The sequence below is a fragment of the Melanotaenia boesemani genome, chromosome 17, assembly GCF_017639745.1.
Source record: "Melanotaenia boesemani isolate fMelBoe1 chromosome 17, fMelBoe1.pri, whole genome shotgun sequence".
NCBI lineage: Eukaryota > Metazoa > Chordata > Actinopteri > Atheriniformes > Melanotaeniidae > Melanotaenia > Melanotaenia boesemani.
The window spans coordinates 12783910-12801204 of record NC_055698.1 but is presented as its reverse complement, the minus strand read 5'-3'; the positions used below and the strand labels follow the sequence as shown (position 1 = coordinate 12801204).

Here is a 17295-nt window from a genome sequence, read left to right as displayed (position 1 = left end):
GATGTTTCTGAGCTGGTAAAAAGCTGTCTTTAGTGACAGCTTTGATGTGGCTGCTGAAAGTCAGGTCTGAGTCTAAACGTACGTGGACATTACTATTAATTTGACTTTTGTTTTTCTTCATGAAAATAATGTGGTTAGTTAACGCTGGGTGGAGGTGAAGTGAGCACCTTTCCCTTGCTCTGATTAGTCAGAATTGTAACGCACAGTCAAGTCAGCCAATCAGATTCTATTATGGTACACACTTTGGTCCAATCTGCATGAGCTATGCAAATTCTGAAAAGAGTTGCAGCACTGTATGGTGACAGCACTCCGCTATTCACTTGTTCCACTTTCTGTTTAATGCTAAGTGCCGAGGAGACGTGAAAGCTAAGTCGTCGACGAGTGATTTATCCGTTACACGGTATAAAAGAATAGCGTGTTTGCTATGTTTACTTCCCGAGGCTCCTATTAGCCGGTTATTAAAGCTGGCAGCTAAACGCTAGGAGCTAGCTTAGACGATTTCGCCGGTACAGGCGGACCTCTTTGTCTGACAGGGGAAGGCGTGCTCTTTTGTTAGCTTTTCCCCTTTGTCCACTTGGGAAAGAGGAACTGTCGAGCCAGGATTTCATAATCACCGCTAATTTGGAAGTATTTAGAAAATGCAGATCGCGAAAAAATACTTTACAGAAAGCCTGATTCAATTAACGATCCTACTCAGTTTGATTGGAGTTCGGGTAGATATCGACAGCTACTTAAGCGGCTACTATACGCCTCTAGCAGAGATTAACTTGGGTCCTAGTTCTGCCTATATCCAAACACCCTTTCACAGTTTGAGAGATACTCTTGACGGATACAGTGTGCATCCTAAATGTCCCGAGCTAGACTACTTCTTTGCAAGTCGCCGGCTGTTGGACGAAGTGAGGACCCTTGGTTCTCCGAGGTTCCACACGCAGTTGAACGCATGGCTTGTACACCAAGTGTCTGCCACTGACAATGCTGAGCGAGAACCTTCAACCAGCAACAACATTAATACCAGTGCAGGGTTAGAAAGCCCTGGAGATGAAGCCAGAGATGCCAGTGAACATCAACCTGGCAGTGGCCAAGAAGTGTACCAGACAAACCCTGACCTCGGACAAGGGCCTTGTGGCGCTGGAGCCTGCGTGTTTCCTCAAGAGGCAAGTGAGGGGGAAATGTCATGAAAGTCAGGCAGATGTTGCTTCTGACAATCCACAGGATGGCTGATTAAAGTTAACTGATCAGTTTGAGTACTTGACTAACAAAGGGGATTAACGTGTGGTTAAAACTTTAGCTGTAGCTAATGCTATTACTAGCTAACTAACAGCATTAGCTTATCTTATAAAGAGAAACTATCTACTAGTTACTTATTATATTGTTTTGTTTCCTGGTGTACCAGGAAACAACATGATGTGATAAGCTATTGGCTAAGGGTGAAATGTCCATTAATGCTTATTCTGCCACTCTTCTATCACAATTTGAAAACACAAGTGTGGTAGAGATTGCCCAGTTTAATTAAGGGGCTTCTATTCATCAATATGTGACACTTTGGTAACTCAGCTACACACATAAAAAGTCATCCTAATTATCTATAAAATCAGTTAGCAGGACAGTCTGGAATCACAAGTATTCAGCTAACTGTCTACCGCACCTGTTAACCCTCACATAACTTGTCATATTACGCTCTCCCTGAATAGTAACCATAGATTTAACAAGTAAAGCTCAGTAAGACCTGTATGTTTGGTTCCTGTGAATGTCTAAAACTGCTTGGTGTAATTTTTTTGTCATTTTTAAAGAGACATTATGATTGAAGACCAGAACCACATAATTATGTTCAGTTCTTCTAGCGATCCAGTATTTCTAGCTCAGTGTAGGAACAGCTGCTCGGTGGGAGTTATGTCCTGGGGACAGTTGACGTCTCCAATTGTGTAACTGTATCGCCTTTCTTCAGACACAGCCACAAGCTGAGGGCTTTGAGATGTGGAGAAATGAGGCTTGGGTCCTCACCCTGTTTGTGGTTCATACTTGAACATTGTCTCTTATAGGGTTCTTGTTTAGGCAAGGCAAGTTTATTTGTATAGCACATTTCATGCTCAAGACAATTCAAAGTGGTTTATATAAAACATCAAAGCATTACAGATGTTGCAAAATAAAATGTAGTAAAAGGCAAAAGTAGCAAAAATCACAATAAAATTGTATTAAAATCATAAATTAAAACGATTAAAAGCAATATAAGTTAAAAGTTACTGTCCAGATTTCATGCATAGGTGCATGAGAAAATAAGTGTTTAATTTGGATTTAAAAGTGTCTACATTTAGTGCTAGGTGGATATTCTCTGAACATGTCACAGATGTATTCTAGAAACGAAACTGTTCTGGTATTTGTATACAATCGGCAGGCTTTTAAAATCTATTCTGTGACTGACTGGTAGCCAGTGTAACGATTTCAAAACTGGTGTGATGTGTTCAGATCTCTTAGTCCTGGTTAAAACTCTAGCAGCACTGTTCTGGATGAGCTGCAGATGTTTAATGCTCTTTTTAGGAAGTCCTGTTAAAAGACCATGAAGTAATCCAGTCCACTAGAGGTGAATGTATGGATGAGTTTCTCCTGGTCTTTCTGGGAGACTAAACTTTAAATTCTGTTGATGTTTCTGAGTTGGTAAAAAGCTTCTTAGTGACAGCTTTGATGTGGCTGCTAAAAGTCAGATCCGAGTCTATCAACACTCTCCAAGGTTACGAACTTGGTCAGTGATTGTAAGAGCCAGAGTCTCCATGTGTTTATCAATAATGATCCTCTTCTCGTTGCTACCAAACAGAATAATCTCAGTTTTGTCTTTATTTAATTGCAGAAAATTTTCTCTCATCCAGGTGTTTATTTGCTCCAGACACTGTTTACACACATACTGGGATAACTTTTCAGCTCATGTATTTGTAAAACAATTTGATCAAACAGCATGTTCCAACATGCTGTTTCATGGAAGTTCACTGTTTTAAAGGCAAAGAATATGGCTGTCATATTTAAAAGTTACAGTCAATAACTTTCTGCATGGCTAGTTGAGGATGGCAAGGCTACTGAAGTAAAAGTCAACAAGCTCAGACAGAGCTGTGACAGAATTAGGTTGGGAGGGAATACTCCTATTTCTGCCTCCAGCTTTATTGGAAAAACCTGAGCACCATTTACCCATTGAGACCAGTCTGTCCTTCATTTGAAATGGAAAAATTACTCATTTTTTCTCTGAGTACAGTTATCAGGGATCCATCTGTGATGACAGGTGATTGACGTTACTGGAGGCAAAGCAGGCCATCTCTGCTCCAGCTGTTAAGGCTGTTTATTGAAACAAGCATGGCCTCTTTTAGAAATGAAAACTTGAATAAGACTAGAAGTATGTTCTAATTAAGTTATTTTATTATATGCAATCACTGAATTAAGATTAATGAATCAGAAATGTTATTTTGAAGGCTAACAAGTTGTTTCTGTCTTTTTTGTTTCCCCTCTCCTATTTACTGAATCCATATTCACCAATTCTACAACCAGGATGATGAAGTAAAAGTGAAGCAAGAGGAGGAACCTGTCCCACTAACTCAGCTGGCTCACAGTTCCACACTTGAACAAGAGGTATCATTCTTCATTACCCGCTGTGTAGTAGGGTCAGGTGACATGGCAAAAAAATATGATCACCATGTTGTTTTCTATATAGATCAACCTTAATCTTGATTGCAATATAATAATGCGGTTTCGAAAGTGTACAGTCAGTTTCAAAAGTATACTAATAATGACTGCAACATAAAAAAAACAATGAAAGTTATGCATAAGCAGAGTTTCTTTTTAAAATGCTTTTCATTAAGGATGCACCGATGCCAATACCAGTATTGGGTATCGGTCCGATACCATGTATGTGTACTCATACTCAGTATTCATATTAGTCCTCTGATACCACAAAACTGATACCAATATGAAAAAACGAGTGCTGTCAAACTTAACATGTTAATACAAAGAGATTAATCTGTGTAACTGATTTCATTTTATTAATGTATTAATACATAAACCACTAAAAACCACTGAAGCAGGTAAAAAATTCGGAGGCTGACGGCTATGTTATCAAACGTGACATTACAGCACTACTAGCTGACCACAGATCAGCTCTGCTCTCTGAGCTCAAGACGTCTTTCCAAAAACTTAAGTCCAACAAAGTCAATCGATAGCAACACAACAGACTGTCGTCACTAAAAGAAAATGCTGACACTGTTTACCAGCGGCTGGAGGAGGTAGAAACTTTATGCACTCAGCTACTAACTGATAACAGGAAGCTAAAGGCTAAGCTAACTGACCTGGAGGGGAGAAGCAGATGCTGCAACATTCAGCTGATTGGGCTCCCTGAGGGAACTGAAGGTCCACAGCCTGCACAGTTCTTTTCAAAACGTCTGCAAGAGGCCGTGAGGAAATCTTCTCTTCCGCATCCGAACTGGACTGGGCTCAACATAACACGACCCTCAAACCAAAGCCAGAACTTGTTATCCTCTAGCTTCCAGTACTTCCAGAGTAGGGAATGGCTGGTCCGGGAAGCTCGGAGGAGAGGTATGCCGCTTAACCAGGGTCATTCATTCAGAGTTTATAAAGACTGCCACTTGGAGGTGCTTGACCAGAGGACGGAATATAAGAAAGTGATGTCCTCCCTTTACAAGATGGGATTGAAGCCATCTCTCCTGTTCCCCCCCAGACTTTACATCACCCAGCAGGACGACTCTTGTGTCAATGACTGAAGCAGAGCAGTTCATCCAAGCATTTGGTAAACCCTCCTGACCATTTACTTGATTAGTTCTAGGTTAAAAATGTAATCAGACCTAAAAAATGATCAGTGTTTGCAATGCACAATTATATCTACCTTACTTACGTCATCATCACATTCATTATTAGCGTTGTCCTTTTTATTTGACTTTACCTCTATGAGTCAGGATGACTCATATAACACACAATCACTCACTCAGTTCCAGTTGCAGCGTGCATCAAATTCAAAGCTTTGCTTCTGGCTTACAAAACAATAACCCAAACGGCTCCTGTCTACCTTCACTCCTTAATCCAGAGCTAACTTCCCTCTCGACAGTTACGCTTAATGCTCCCACAACAATATGGCGCAAAATCGGGTAGCTAGACTCTTTTCCTCTGTTCCCTGGTGGTGGAACGATCTACCAAACTCAGTCCGTTCCGCAGAGTCCTTATCCACTTTTAAAAGCAAGCTAAAGACTCACCTGTTTACTTAGCATTTCTGCACTTAGCTTAACTCTTCTGCTCGTCGGAATGAGTTAGAAAGATTTGTCCAGCTCTTTGGCTCAATTCAACACTGAATAAGCTGCGTGCACTTGCCCCCAAGATGATGTTGTTTGATGAAATCGTGATCTTGTATTTAAACAAAGGACTATTATAGAGAAGGGGGGGGGGCACTGCCTCTAGCACTACATGACAGCACCTGGGTCCAACTGGACTCACAGCAGTCTGACTATCACTTATTTATGATGTCCCCTCCTGTTTGAATTCTTGCTTGTTTTCTTACTCTCAGATGCAAGTCGCTTTGGAGAAAAACGTCTGCTAAATGACTGTTGAATAGAATAGAATAGAATCAGTCATTGCTTCTGGTTCACACTCCTTACCAGTGAACTTTAACAGGATTTATTGGTACTCGTATCGGTACTCGACACCGGCAAGTACTCAAATGTAAGTACTGGTAATCGTTTGTAAAAAATTTGGTATCGGTGCATCCTGACTTTTCGTGTGGGTGGCAAACACAAATTGACACACCGAGTTGCACTGAATTGCTTTTCATGCTTTCTGTGTAGTTGCTGGGCTGGTACCTTTTCAAGTGAATAAACAAATTAGTTATGTTTCCCAATTTAGTGTTCACAAACCAACAACAAACTTGCCACAATGTATTAATTTGTTGTTAGTTTAATGTGCAGGAGATCAGTAACATGACTGGGCATGAAAAGATCGTCTCAGAGAGTCTCGCCCCAGAACCCCACCTGCCACAGATCCCTCTTTTAATCCACTGAAGGCTTTTTTTTTTAACCACACCAGGAGTTATTTTGTTTAACCATTGGTACAGGACTCATTTAGTTGAAATAAGTATAAGCATTTCTATTTTAACTAACATCTAATTTCGCCATCTTGTCTTCATGAACCGTTGATTCATAATATATCTTGTTTTTAAGCTAATGAACCTAACCTTTAGCCTAATACCACTGAGTACCTTAATGTAGTAATCTGGCATATTATTGAGGATATGCTAAATAAGTTTCTTTTAGAAAGTTAGCAAACTCTCTTCACCATTTCTGTGTCTCCTGCCTGCCTTTTCTGCTCTGAGGAGATCGGCATGGCTTCTGTCAAAAATAGATTTAGTGTGTATTTTGAGAAGAGTGGAGGCCTGCATCAGGGACTCTTCTGAAATGTGCTACAGTGGTGGAATCCCAAGTATTGTCTTAAGTGATTGTAGTAAGCTCTTGCAGCAATGTTGCTGCAGCCAAAGATGGTCAGTCCTGAAGAAATCCAGAGCTTGGTCTTTTACAAGGAATGATAGGAAGAGATTTACCTCTTTGTAAAATATTATTTGGGCAAGTTCAACAGTTTAACAGTAACATTTCCCAGAAGAAATTAGCAAAAAGCTTTAAGGATTTTGTCATCTGTGATACATAAACTTCTTAAAAATGTCAGCAAATCTGGTGAAATGTTGCATACAAGAGGCAAAGCCAGTGTTGAACAACCATGATCATCAGCCCCCAAACCTGTACAGCATTAATAAAAACAGGCACCACTGAAAGGGTGATAACATTTCTGAACCGTTGTCAATGAAGAAATTTTCTAGTCTTCACACATGCAAGTTTAAACTAAACAGGGAAAAAGAAATTAATATACACAAGGCTGAGCAGCTGGGGTTGCTTTCTCTTGTTCATTTAGTACTGTCAATGGAAAATACCATATTGTCAGTGCAGAGTTCAGCATATTTGATAAATGAGGGGCCTTGAATGCACAACACGGATAACTTGCTCATCAAGAGCAGCACCGCTGCTTACACGTTTTGTAGCAGAGAACACTGCGGTCCAGATTCCATCTTTTTTAAGGAAGACTTTGCTCAGCAAGTCACTGACAAATCAAATCCTGCACTCGTTACAACAACATGGCTCTGTAAGTCCAAATGCTAAGCTGATTGTCACATTTAGAGTAGGAAAATATATTACTTGGAAAAACTACAGCTGCTGGACTGATAACATAGCCAGTTTACAAAACTTTATAGTTCTGTTTGGGGTAAAGCAATTTAATTTTTAAAGCTTTTTCTGTTTTATTATTGCAGTGCTCCTACTTTGTTAATGAAAATTTTTCCCATTACTGTTTTCCAGAGTCTTCTTGAAGGGGTCACTGTACTGTCCAATCAAGCACGTCACCATCCTCCTCTTCCTACCAGTGATATTGACTGGAACAATTTTCTTTCTGTCACAGACCTTGATGTAAGTTTTCTGTACTTGTTAATTGTATTAAGCACCATGTGAAAAGACAGATCATAATATCAGTTAAAAAATCTGTTGCATAAGCTGGGAAACATGGTATAATTGGTGTAATAGAGTTTCAGTTCGCCTTGTTGAGCTGCCTAAAATGAACAACGAATAGCAAATCTTGGAAGAATATATGACAGCTAAAATGCTCTGCATGTCTCTTGTGTAGGAGTTGGATTCACTTGTTGCTGAGCATGTGTCTGACCTCGACACGGACATCACTAGAGCCATCAGCCAGGATGTCAGTTTACATGATGCAACGGTAACCAGTGCTGGAGTGTTTGGTGTGGCATCTGGAAGAGCAGAGTCCAGGACTGCCTCCCAACAGCAAAGAACCCTCTTGCGACTAGACTCCACGGGCTCCTCACTGTCAGATGCTTCACCAGGGATGGCTGTAGGCCTCGCTGCGCTCCCTTTTGCCACAGTATGTAATTTAACTGCAAATATGACATCACAGTGTACACTGGGCGGCTGTCTGGATGAGGCAGTGTTTGACCAGATCAATCAGCTGGGTTTGGAAGGCCTGGACATGATAGACAACCAGCTGATGAACTGTTTGGAGTCCATCGATCCACAAGTCCTTGAGGACTTGGACTCTGATTCTGGTCTTTCCTTGGAAAGCAGCTCTGGCGGTCCATTGTCTCCAGGTTAGTCCAAATCTCATGAAATATTTGGATGTAATGTCTTTACTTGTCTAGGTTTGCAAAACAATCATTTGTAATGTTTACTAACTGAATTATTCTTCCTTTTTTTTCTCTATTCTCCTTCAGGGTCATCTGAGATATCTTCATCATCCAGCTCATGCTGTGATGATGAATGTGGAGCCACAGGCTACAGCAGTGAGGTTGATTCACTCCCCTCAAAAGGCATAATAGACCACAGTACAACGTGGTCACCTGTTGATCTGAGTGAGAGTGTGTGGCATGACCACAGCTACTCGTCTCCTGCTCTCCTCAACAAGGCATCATTAAAGCTGCCCCACAAAACTGAGGAACCTTTCAGCGATGATGACGGGCCACAGCTGGATGAACGGGAGCTGAGTCGCGATGAGCTGCGTGCCCGCTCCATGTGCATCCCATTCTCTGTTCTGCAGATTGTTAACATGCCTGTGGAAGAATTCATGGAAATTCTTGATAGTCACAGCTTCTCCCCAGAACAGGTGACTCTCCTGAGGGACATCCGCAGGCGTGGGAAGAATAAATTGGCAGCCCAAAACTGTCGCAAGCGCAAACTAGATGCCATCACAGGACTTCAGGAAGAGGTGGAAAGGTTGCGAGCTCAGAGAGACAGACTGCTGAGAGACAAACAGCTTACAGCCAAGACAATGGGTGCCGTGGGCCAACAGATAAAGCAGCTGACCAGAGACGTCCTGGCTCGGCTGAGGGATGGTTCAGGGCAGCCCCTGAACCCGGAGAGATTCACCCTGCAGTGCGGGGCTAACGGAAGGGTTGTAGTTCAGCCCATTAGACGGCCTGCTGTCTCCACATCAGCTGGCAACAAAACAGACAAGAGGAAGAAGGAGAAAAAGCAATGATGCTTTATTTCCAGATGAGACTTTAGCTTTTGGGGTTTTTTTGGATATGAACTTACTTGCCTGATTCTGGTTTTGGGATCTCTTCTTTTGTAAATGTGTGTGTGGATTCACCACTGTTTAAAACCAAAATAGGCAAAAGCTGCAAAATGAAAAGACACTCAAAGCATAAATGAGTAAAAATGAATATTTGTAAATAAGAAAATTGTAGCTTATACACTGGACATTCTTTGCTTATTTATGATGGGCAATGCAGATGGGGTGCTTTAAGGGAACAGCTTAGCTGCTGGCAAGTCTCTCTTTGTGCCTGTTAAGATATGATAAGACTATTACTTTCAAGTGCAAGTGTGACAGTTACTGGATAGTGATCTAAAAGAAGGGGATTGTGTGTGTTTGCTTGTAATGTTGCCTTTCTTTATAACTATACAGTAGACTGAGAAGGTTAAAGATTGTATTTATTACAGTTTCTTAGGTTCTGTCGAGGACGGTATCCTTTTTTTTCAAAATGGTAATTTTAAACATAAGTGGTAAGAAAATTAAAAGCCAACCTATATAATGTTTACAGAGTGGTTTCAGATTCTGACAGGCATGTAACATTAAGTATTGGGATTGAAATTTAAAATTAGATGTATTTTTTTTCCTTACTTGTCTTGATAACATACAAGCACCAGTGATTACAAGGACAATGCCTTAATTTGCATCTGGAATGTGTTTTTGGTTAATTTGGGTATTTAATGATCCGCAGATGCATGTTATCGTAAGAAAAAATGTTTTGAGTCTACCATAACATATTATACGTTACTGCTGATTGGTTTTAAGCATATTTTGATTTAATCCCTTCAAGCAAAATTTCAGTCTTCACAGGATTATTTACTACCCTACACCTCTGGTTTAGTTGATTTCTGGCAACATTAACAACATCGTATTGATGTTTTGTTTCTTATTTTTTTCCTCAGGGGAGGGTAAGTGTGTTGACAACCTTTAAATCCTTAGTAATGTGATCTTAAGTGCACATAAAATGTCTAGATTCTTAAGAAAAAAAGAGATACAATCACAACTTTTGGGTTGACTGTTTGGATTTTTTTAAGTATTTTAGATTATCTTGAGTGTTATGACATTTCCATTGTATTCATGGGTATACTGCTTTATATGATCAACTTAGATGAACAGAAAATTCCTAAATTAGTTGAAAGTGTGAATGAATTTTTATTTAGTTTTGAGAAAAAATTGACTCAACCCCTTTACTTAAAGTATGTTGTACTATTTTGTCTATAATGTTCTACCTCGTGTCCAAATTTTGGTTAAGTTTGGTTAAGTTTTGGCTAAATGAAAATATTTATGGGAACTTAAGTGCACTTGAATAATAAAAATCCATCTGTTTTGTGACCCTAAAGGACAGGCTAGTCATTTGATGAAAAATGCTCTAATAGGATTGGATGTTGCTTTTGTGTTTTATATACATTTGAGATTACCAGAGAACTAAGTGTGAAAAGATGCAATGTTATTCATGGATACACTGCTTTACATAATTAACTGAATGAGTGAAATGATTGGAGAGTGTGTAAACTAGTTAATAGTGGCTCAAAGTTTTCTTTTGTTTGTCCTGGATTGGCTGAGAGTTTACTTTGCGGTTGTATGACTTTCAATTTCATAAATGTCTTTTGTTGCTGAAGGCAGTTTGATTGCATGATTGTTTTTGTGTGAAGAGTTTAAGTTGCTCCTGCAGACTTTGTTTTCTCATATTAAAAAAAGAAAAAAAAAAAGATAAATTGTTTCATTTTTATTTGTGCAACTTTGGAATATTTTGTTTTCACATTTTAACGTTTACAAATTTTCTCTAATGTCACCATTCCCGGCTTCCAAGCGGTTCCTGCCGATGGGAGAACCCACCGCGACCGGCAAGAAGAAGGGAGGGGGGCTTGTCGTGCTTGTAAACAAGAAGTGGCGTCACCCCGGGCACGTTTCTGTTAAAGAGTGAGTCTGCAGCCCGGACACTGAGCTTGCCGCCGTCGGACTTCGTCCGTATTATTTTCCGAGTTTACCAGTGTTATCGCCGGCACTGTTTACATTCCTCCATTTTTTTTTTTTTTTTTTTTTGTTTACATTCCTCCATCTGGAAACGCAGACGCAGCGTGTGACGTCATCCACACTGTGACTGCGGGATTACAAACGAAACACCTCGGGGCCTTCATCATCATCACAGGTGACTTCAAACATGTCTCCCTCTCATCCACACTCCCGACTTCCTACCAGTTTGTAGCATGCGCCACCCGTGAAAATAAGACTTTGGACCTGCTGTACGCAAATGTTAAGTATACGTACAGCTCTACTGCCCCGCCCCCACTTGGCAGGTCAGACCTCAACCTAGACCCTGCTCTCACCATTATACAAGCCTGTGGTTCAGCAACCCCTGGTCACAGTGAGGAAATAGTCTCCTGAGGCCATGGAAACACTGTGTGGAGTATTGGAAGCTATAGACTGAGATGGTCTGTATGAGCAACATGGTGAGGATGGCCTGACTGTGTCTCAAGGTACATTGGGTTCAGCATTGACAGCATCATACCCACTAAAGAGGTTTGCTGTTACCCAAACAACAAACCATGGGTAACCAGCAACCTGAAGGCCCTTCTCATCGAACAGAAGAGGGCCTTTAGATCTGGGGACCGAGCAGAACTCAAGCAGGTACAAAGGGAGCTTAAACGTAGCATCAAGGTAAGCAAGGACAACTACAGAACACAAACTGGAAGAGAACAACACCAGGGATGTCTGGAGTGGGATGAAAGAGATCACCGGCTTCCAGACGAGAGGTGGGGGTGCAGGTGAGGGGAATGAACAATGTGCCAGCGAGTTCAACATGTTTTTCCAATAGGTTAATCTCCAACCCCGCCACCCCTGGCAGCCCCTCTACTGCTCCTCCAAGTAACAGACCCAACACCAGACTCCGCATCATGTTCTTTGACTTTGCCAGCGCCTTCAACACCATCCAGCCCAGAAGGCCATACTGGAGAACATGCATATGAGTGCTCCCCTCATTGCTTGGGTCGATGATTATTTGATAGGCATACCACAGTTTAAGAGATTACGGGGCTGTTTCTGGTCATCTGATTAGTAACATTAACCCCCCAGGGTACTGTGCTGTCTCCCTGCCTCTTCACCACATACACGTCAGACTTTGTGTACTGCACTGATTCGTGTCATCTACAGAAGTTCTCTAATGACACTGCCATTGTGGGGTGTGTGGAGGGAGGGAGGCTAAGTCCAGGGACCTTGTTGACCACTTTGTGCAGTGGTGCAGGGAGAACCACCTGCAACTGAACATGGCAAAGATGAAGGAGATGGTTGTGGACTTAAGGAAGAACAAGCCCCTGTCCGCTCCTCTCTGCATCAGGGGGATGGATGTAGATCTTGTGGACTCATACAAGTACCTGAGTGTAACACTGGACAATAAACTGGACTGGTCCACCAACACAGAAGCCATTTACACCGCTTTTACTATTATTATTATCATCTCACAATTGCCCTTAAAGTGTGTTTATTCTGTTTTTCTACTTTCGGTATTTCACCCTATTATGTTTTTGTGTATTTTGGGGTATTGTGTGTACTATACTTGCTATGACAACTTAATTTTCCCTCGAGGATGAATCATGTCTATCTATCTATCTATCTATCTATCTATCTATCTATCTATCTATCTATCTATCTATCTATCTATCTATCTATCTATCTATCTATCTATCTATCTATCTATCTATCTATCTATCTATCTATCTATCTATCTTTAGTTTTCAGTAGATGAAAACCTTTTGTGACTTTACCTTGGCTGCTTTTACCTTTCTGCTTTAAAGGATGGAAGGAAAGTACAGATAGTAAAGATAGACATGATTTCAGGCTTGTGAAGTCCCTCAACAGCTTCCTATAAATAAGCACGGCCCCTGGGTTAAAACAATGAAAAAATACAAGGGATCACATTAAGCTGTGTGTGTTTTCATCTGAGTGCTTTAGTCATTTTATATTACTTTGTGCTATTTTGAGAATTTGTATTGTTATACGTCTTCTTTTCGTCCTTGTCATTGTTTTCCGTCTCATTTTGATGGGTTTCTTTGATCGTTTCAACAAGCACTGCAATAGTGGGCTCCTCTTCACATTTCTGGTCAATATAGATAGGGGAAAAAAAAAAAAAAGGCGAAAAGCGTGTTTCCTTTCGGGTTCCCGTAGAAAACCTACATCGTCTGGCTTTTGGCGCCTGCTCCGTAGACCAGCCGAGCTGCTCAGAAGTGGTTATAAAGGCTGCAGACCGCGTGGTAAAGGGACATCATTCATTATATTCCTGTGGATTTTAGGGTGTGTATGCAGGGTTTCCTCTTTTTAAGTGTTGCATGCTTTTGTGATTTTGTAACAGTTAATCGTTTTACAGAATATAGAAACGCTAGCTTTGCATGTTGGAGGAAATGGAGGGAAGTAGGAGTTGCAACCCCGTTGGAGCAGTAGCTTCTCTTTTGTTAACGCCGTACAGTCATTTTTTTAACTAATACATCTTCAAATAGCTAAAAGCAAGCTTGAAATTTCCAAAATCTATGCAGGCTGAGTTCTCATTTTGTCTTGTCTTTGTGGCAGTAATTTAAAATTATTTTGCTGCATGATACAGGCTATCATTAGCTCGCTGGCTAACCCTCATAATGTTGTGACGACTTGGCTAACACTAATAACTGTGAGCTAACATACCATTTAGAAACCTTTTGTTAAATGATCGATTTATTTTATTTGTCGGATTAGTTGAAATATTACATTTATCACATTAGTAGTTGTAATTAGTGTCTGTAGCCCATCTTTAGTGTATTTGGGGCCTGGTAATATATTCGTCTGTTAGAAATTAGGTCTCACACTCCTCTTTGTTTTTAGAAGGAAAATGGGCAAGAAGCAGAATACTAAGCCTAAGAAGGATACACAGGTGACGCAAGAGGAGCCTGAAGAATTTGTTGTGGAAAAAGTCCTCGATCAGCGAATTGTGAATGGAAAAGTAGAATTCTTCCTGAAGTGGAAAGGATTTACAGAGTAAGTTGCCTCGGATACCCCTCCTCCTCCTCCTCCGGCTGTGCTGGAAGTGCTTCCCTGGTATGGGGTTGTCCTACACTTTTGTCTGAAGTCATTGTGGTTGCATAAAGCCACAGCCATTCTCAACACAGTTGTGCTGTTGTCATCTTTATTGTTGGTATTTCACATTTAATAGGGGGTTACGAAACGCAAATGTTTACTCCACTCTTCCTTGTTTAGGTCTGACAACACTTGGGAACCAGAGGAGAACCTGGACTGCCCTGAGCTGATTTCAGCATTTCTAGAGTCACAGAAAAGTGTCAAGGAGAAGCCTGCTCCTGTTAAGAGGAAGGCATCCACAGATGAGCCAGAGACAGAATCCAAGAAGAAAGAAGTGGTAAGTAAATTTTTTTCCATGTGCCCAGCCAGCATTTCCTGTAGAGATGATACTAAAAGCAGCAATCTCTTACAAGCCTATTCTTGTTTCCTGGCTGTGACAAGCTTATTGCAGTATATACTGAAATATCAATTTAGTAAGATACATTCTTGAAATGTGTTTAAAAAAACTAAACAAAGAAACTTGTTATGGGAATTATGTGAATTATGTGAATTACTGGAAATGTCCTTAGAAATTCCATGAATAACTGCCCTAGTTTATTTCACATAATTATGTTGTATTGTCATCATTTAGGCTGAGAAGCCACGAGGCTTTGCTAGAAACCTCGAACCAGAACGAATTATTGGTGCAACAGACAGCAGCGGGGAGTTGATGTTCTTGATGAAATGGTGAGTGGGATATTTTTTCTGTTGTTGGGCAGATTACAAAATTGAGCTGTAATTAACCAATTAAACTCATTCATTTTATAATGTGTCTAGAATGCACTTATATGACATAAAAATGCATCACCTAAATAACCACAGGTAATCAGAGAGCACCACATCGAACAATTGAAAAAAAATTCATTGGCTGTTGGCACCTTGTGGATTGTCTTTGTTTCAGAGTTTCATTGTCTTCTTGGACTCCATAAGGGGGGAAAACTTGGTGCAGTTATAAATTTAGTTAAAAATAGAGATTGAGAAGTTTTCACAAATGGGGCTTTTGATGACAAAGTGCCAGTTTTACATGGCTGGAGCCATTGATTTGGTCTGAAGTCGCCAACGTCTGTCCTTGAGAGCCACAATCCTGCAGGTTTTCCAAGTTTTCCTGCTCCAGCACACCTGACTCAAATTAAATGGATCCAACAGCCTATAAGGATCTGCACAATGACTCATTAGTTTAAATCAGGTGTGTTGGAGCAGGGAAACATGGGAAAACCTGCAGAACTGTGGCTCTCGAGGACTGAGGTTGGCCACCCCTGGCTTTGGTGGTTGAGCAAATTGTTTCTGAAGCAGCACTGCACACAGGGAGAAGAAGAGGCAGGGGGATACAAGACAGACCCCTAGACGGTTACACCGTCCTAGGCACAATGTTGTTCCATTCCTTTTGTGTCAGAAATGAAGTCTATTTATCAAGTTGGAACTTTTTGTTTTAAGTTTGTCTTTATTGTGGTTTAAAGGGGCACTCTTTTCAAACACACCATAGGATCTGATTTTGTCATCCAGTGGATTTGTCCGTTTTAAATGAAGGAAACTCCTTCCACCTGGCTTGCAGCTTGATTCCCTGGGTAGGAAATGGTGCGGACCAACTCTTAGCTTCCGTCCTTTCAAGATGGATTCTAGGGCCGCACTGGATGTTGGACATTTACTGTTATCATTGTCAATATGCACAATATTAACATCTCAAGACTTTTTAAACTGTATAAAAATGGTATGCTACAGACCTTTTTTTTTTTTTTACTGCAGATATATTGACTTGAAATGGGACACACACATGGAAAGTAGCTCTCTTGATGCTGAAACTGAAATGTTTCCTTCACTACACAGATTCTGTGATGTAAATGTGTTTTATCCCCCAATCCCTTTTTGTGTCTTCCAGGAAAGACTCGGATGAGGCTGATTTGGTCCCAGCCCGGGAAGCCAACACTCGCTGCCCTCAGGTGGTCATATCGTTCTATGAGGAGAGACTGACATGGCATTCCTGCCCAGAGGATGAAGCTCAGTAACTCTTCCTTCTGGTCCCTGCTGCACCTTGCATAGCCTCCACTCTTCCCTCAGGACTAGACTTTCTCCTCTGGCCTGCCTTCATAGTTTTAGTTACCTTCAGTTATTTTTTGAAAATGTTTCAATGCTTGCATTGTATAGCTGTTAACAGCTTTTTTTTCCCTCCCCTTCATTGTACATAGTTGAACAGACTGGGGGCAGATGATGATGATGTTGATGATAATTTCTCAAGACAGAAGTCTGCCGGTATTGTGATTGATCTCTAGAACCATCTTAACTTGTCCAAAATGTTTTAAAATGTAATTGGTTAGTTGAATTTGTTAATCTGTCAAACTTTTTCTATCTTCTAAATCATATATGATGCTGAGGTTAATTTTTCTACAACAGTGTTTTGTTTCAGCAGTACATTTTGTTTACTGTGTGTGTGTAAATAAAGGTTTTATGTGGCCTTATATTACAGCTTGCTTTTCCTTTTTTTTTCTTTTTTTTTTTTTTTTTACTTCAAACACACTGAAATAGAACTGATTTAGCTAAAAGTTAACTAAATAATTATGTAATCTGACTTTTTACAGTATTAAAGGGAAGCATATTGTAGATAATGTAGCATTGCTGAGGTTAAATCTCTTTGAATGATGTCTGGTTTTAGGATATTTCCTGCACCATCGCCAATGGTGCAGGAAAATGTACTGGCATTAGGGAGGAAGTAACGGACTTTGGACTTTTGTGTGTTGGCAGCTAGAAATCCCTCAGCTAACTTGGCAAAAGTGCCACTTTCAAAAGTCTCAGCATTACATGTTCAAACAGAATTTATTTAAAGGCCTATTTACTTGTCCTAAATCTTGATTTAAAAAGGTGAAGTGCCCATTTTTAATCTCTTAAGGGATAAAGGACCCCCCCTCCAAAAAAGGTAATCATGTTACAGTGCTGAATAAATCAAATATCCAATCAGTGCAGGACACTTGTATGTTAATTTGTTTCCATCATCACTAAAAGTTGGTAATAATATTAAATTAGCTTCACTTTTATGACAAATCAGAAAAAGTTTTATAAGAGTTCCTGAAAAAAGTTGTTTTGTCCTGATGACGTTTTAGGCTCAAGATT

The 17295-nt window shown here is 40.4% G+C and overlaps 2 protein-coding genes across 2 annotated transcripts; both read left to right on the top strand.

The window, feature by feature from the left end:
* Positions 1–281: 281 nt before the first annotated feature.
* On the top strand, positions 282–10475 carry nfe2l3 (nuclear factor, erythroid 2-like 3). The gene is made up of 5 exons (XM_041967071.1): positions 282–1154; positions 3529–3609; positions 7380–7487; positions 7702–8179; positions 8303–10475. The coding sequence occupies exons 1-5, from the start codon at positions 639–641 to the stop codon at positions 9064–9066; spliced, it is 1947 nt and encodes a 648-aa protein (XP_041823005.1). The 5' UTR covers positions 282–638; the 3' UTR covers positions 9067–10475.
* Positions 10476–13270: 2795 nt separating this feature from the next.
* On the top strand, positions 13271–16646 carry cbx3a (chromobox homolog 3a (HP1 gamma homolog, Drosophila)). Its single transcript, XM_041966919.1, has 5 exons — positions 13271–13404; positions 13963–14115; positions 14335–14491; positions 14786–14880; positions 16070–16646. The coding sequence occupies exons 2-5, from the start codon at positions 13970–13972 to the stop codon at positions 16194–16196; spliced, it is 525 nt and encodes a 174-aa protein (XP_041822853.1). The 5' UTR covers positions 13271–13404; positions 13963–13969; the 3' UTR covers positions 16197–16646.
* The last annotated feature ends 649 nt before the right edge of the window (positions 16647–17295 follow it).

What these genes read in the sequence shown, in the direction of transcription:
- cbx3a (XM_041966919.1), top strand. Translation starts at nt 13,970, where the DNA reads ATGGGCAAGAAGCAGAATACTAAGCCTAAGAAGGATACACAGGTGACG. An exon ending in AATCCAAGAAGAAAGAAGTG is followed by an intron (nt 14,492 to 14,785) that starts GTAAGTAAATTT and finishes GTCATCATTTAG; the next exon opens with GCTGAGAAGCCACGAGGCTT. An exon ending in TTGATGTTCTTGATGAAATG is followed by an intron (nt 14,881 to 16,069) that starts GTGAGTGGGATA and finishes TGTGTCTTCCAG; the next exon opens with GAAAGACTCGGATGAGGCTG.
- nfe2l3 (XM_041967071.1), top strand. Translation starts at nt 639, where the DNA reads ATGCAGATCGCGAAAAAATACTTTACAGAAAGCCTGATTCAATTAACG. An exon ending in GTTCCACACTTGAACAAGAG is followed by an intron (nt 3,610 to 7,379) that starts GTATCATTCTTC and finishes ACTGTTTTCCAG; the next exon opens with AGTCTTCTTGAAGGGGTCAC. An exon ending in TTTCTGTCACAGACCTTGAT is followed by an intron (nt 7,488 to 7,701) that starts GTAAGTTTTCTG and finishes TCTCTTGTGTAG; the next exon opens with GAGTTGGATTCACTTGTTGC.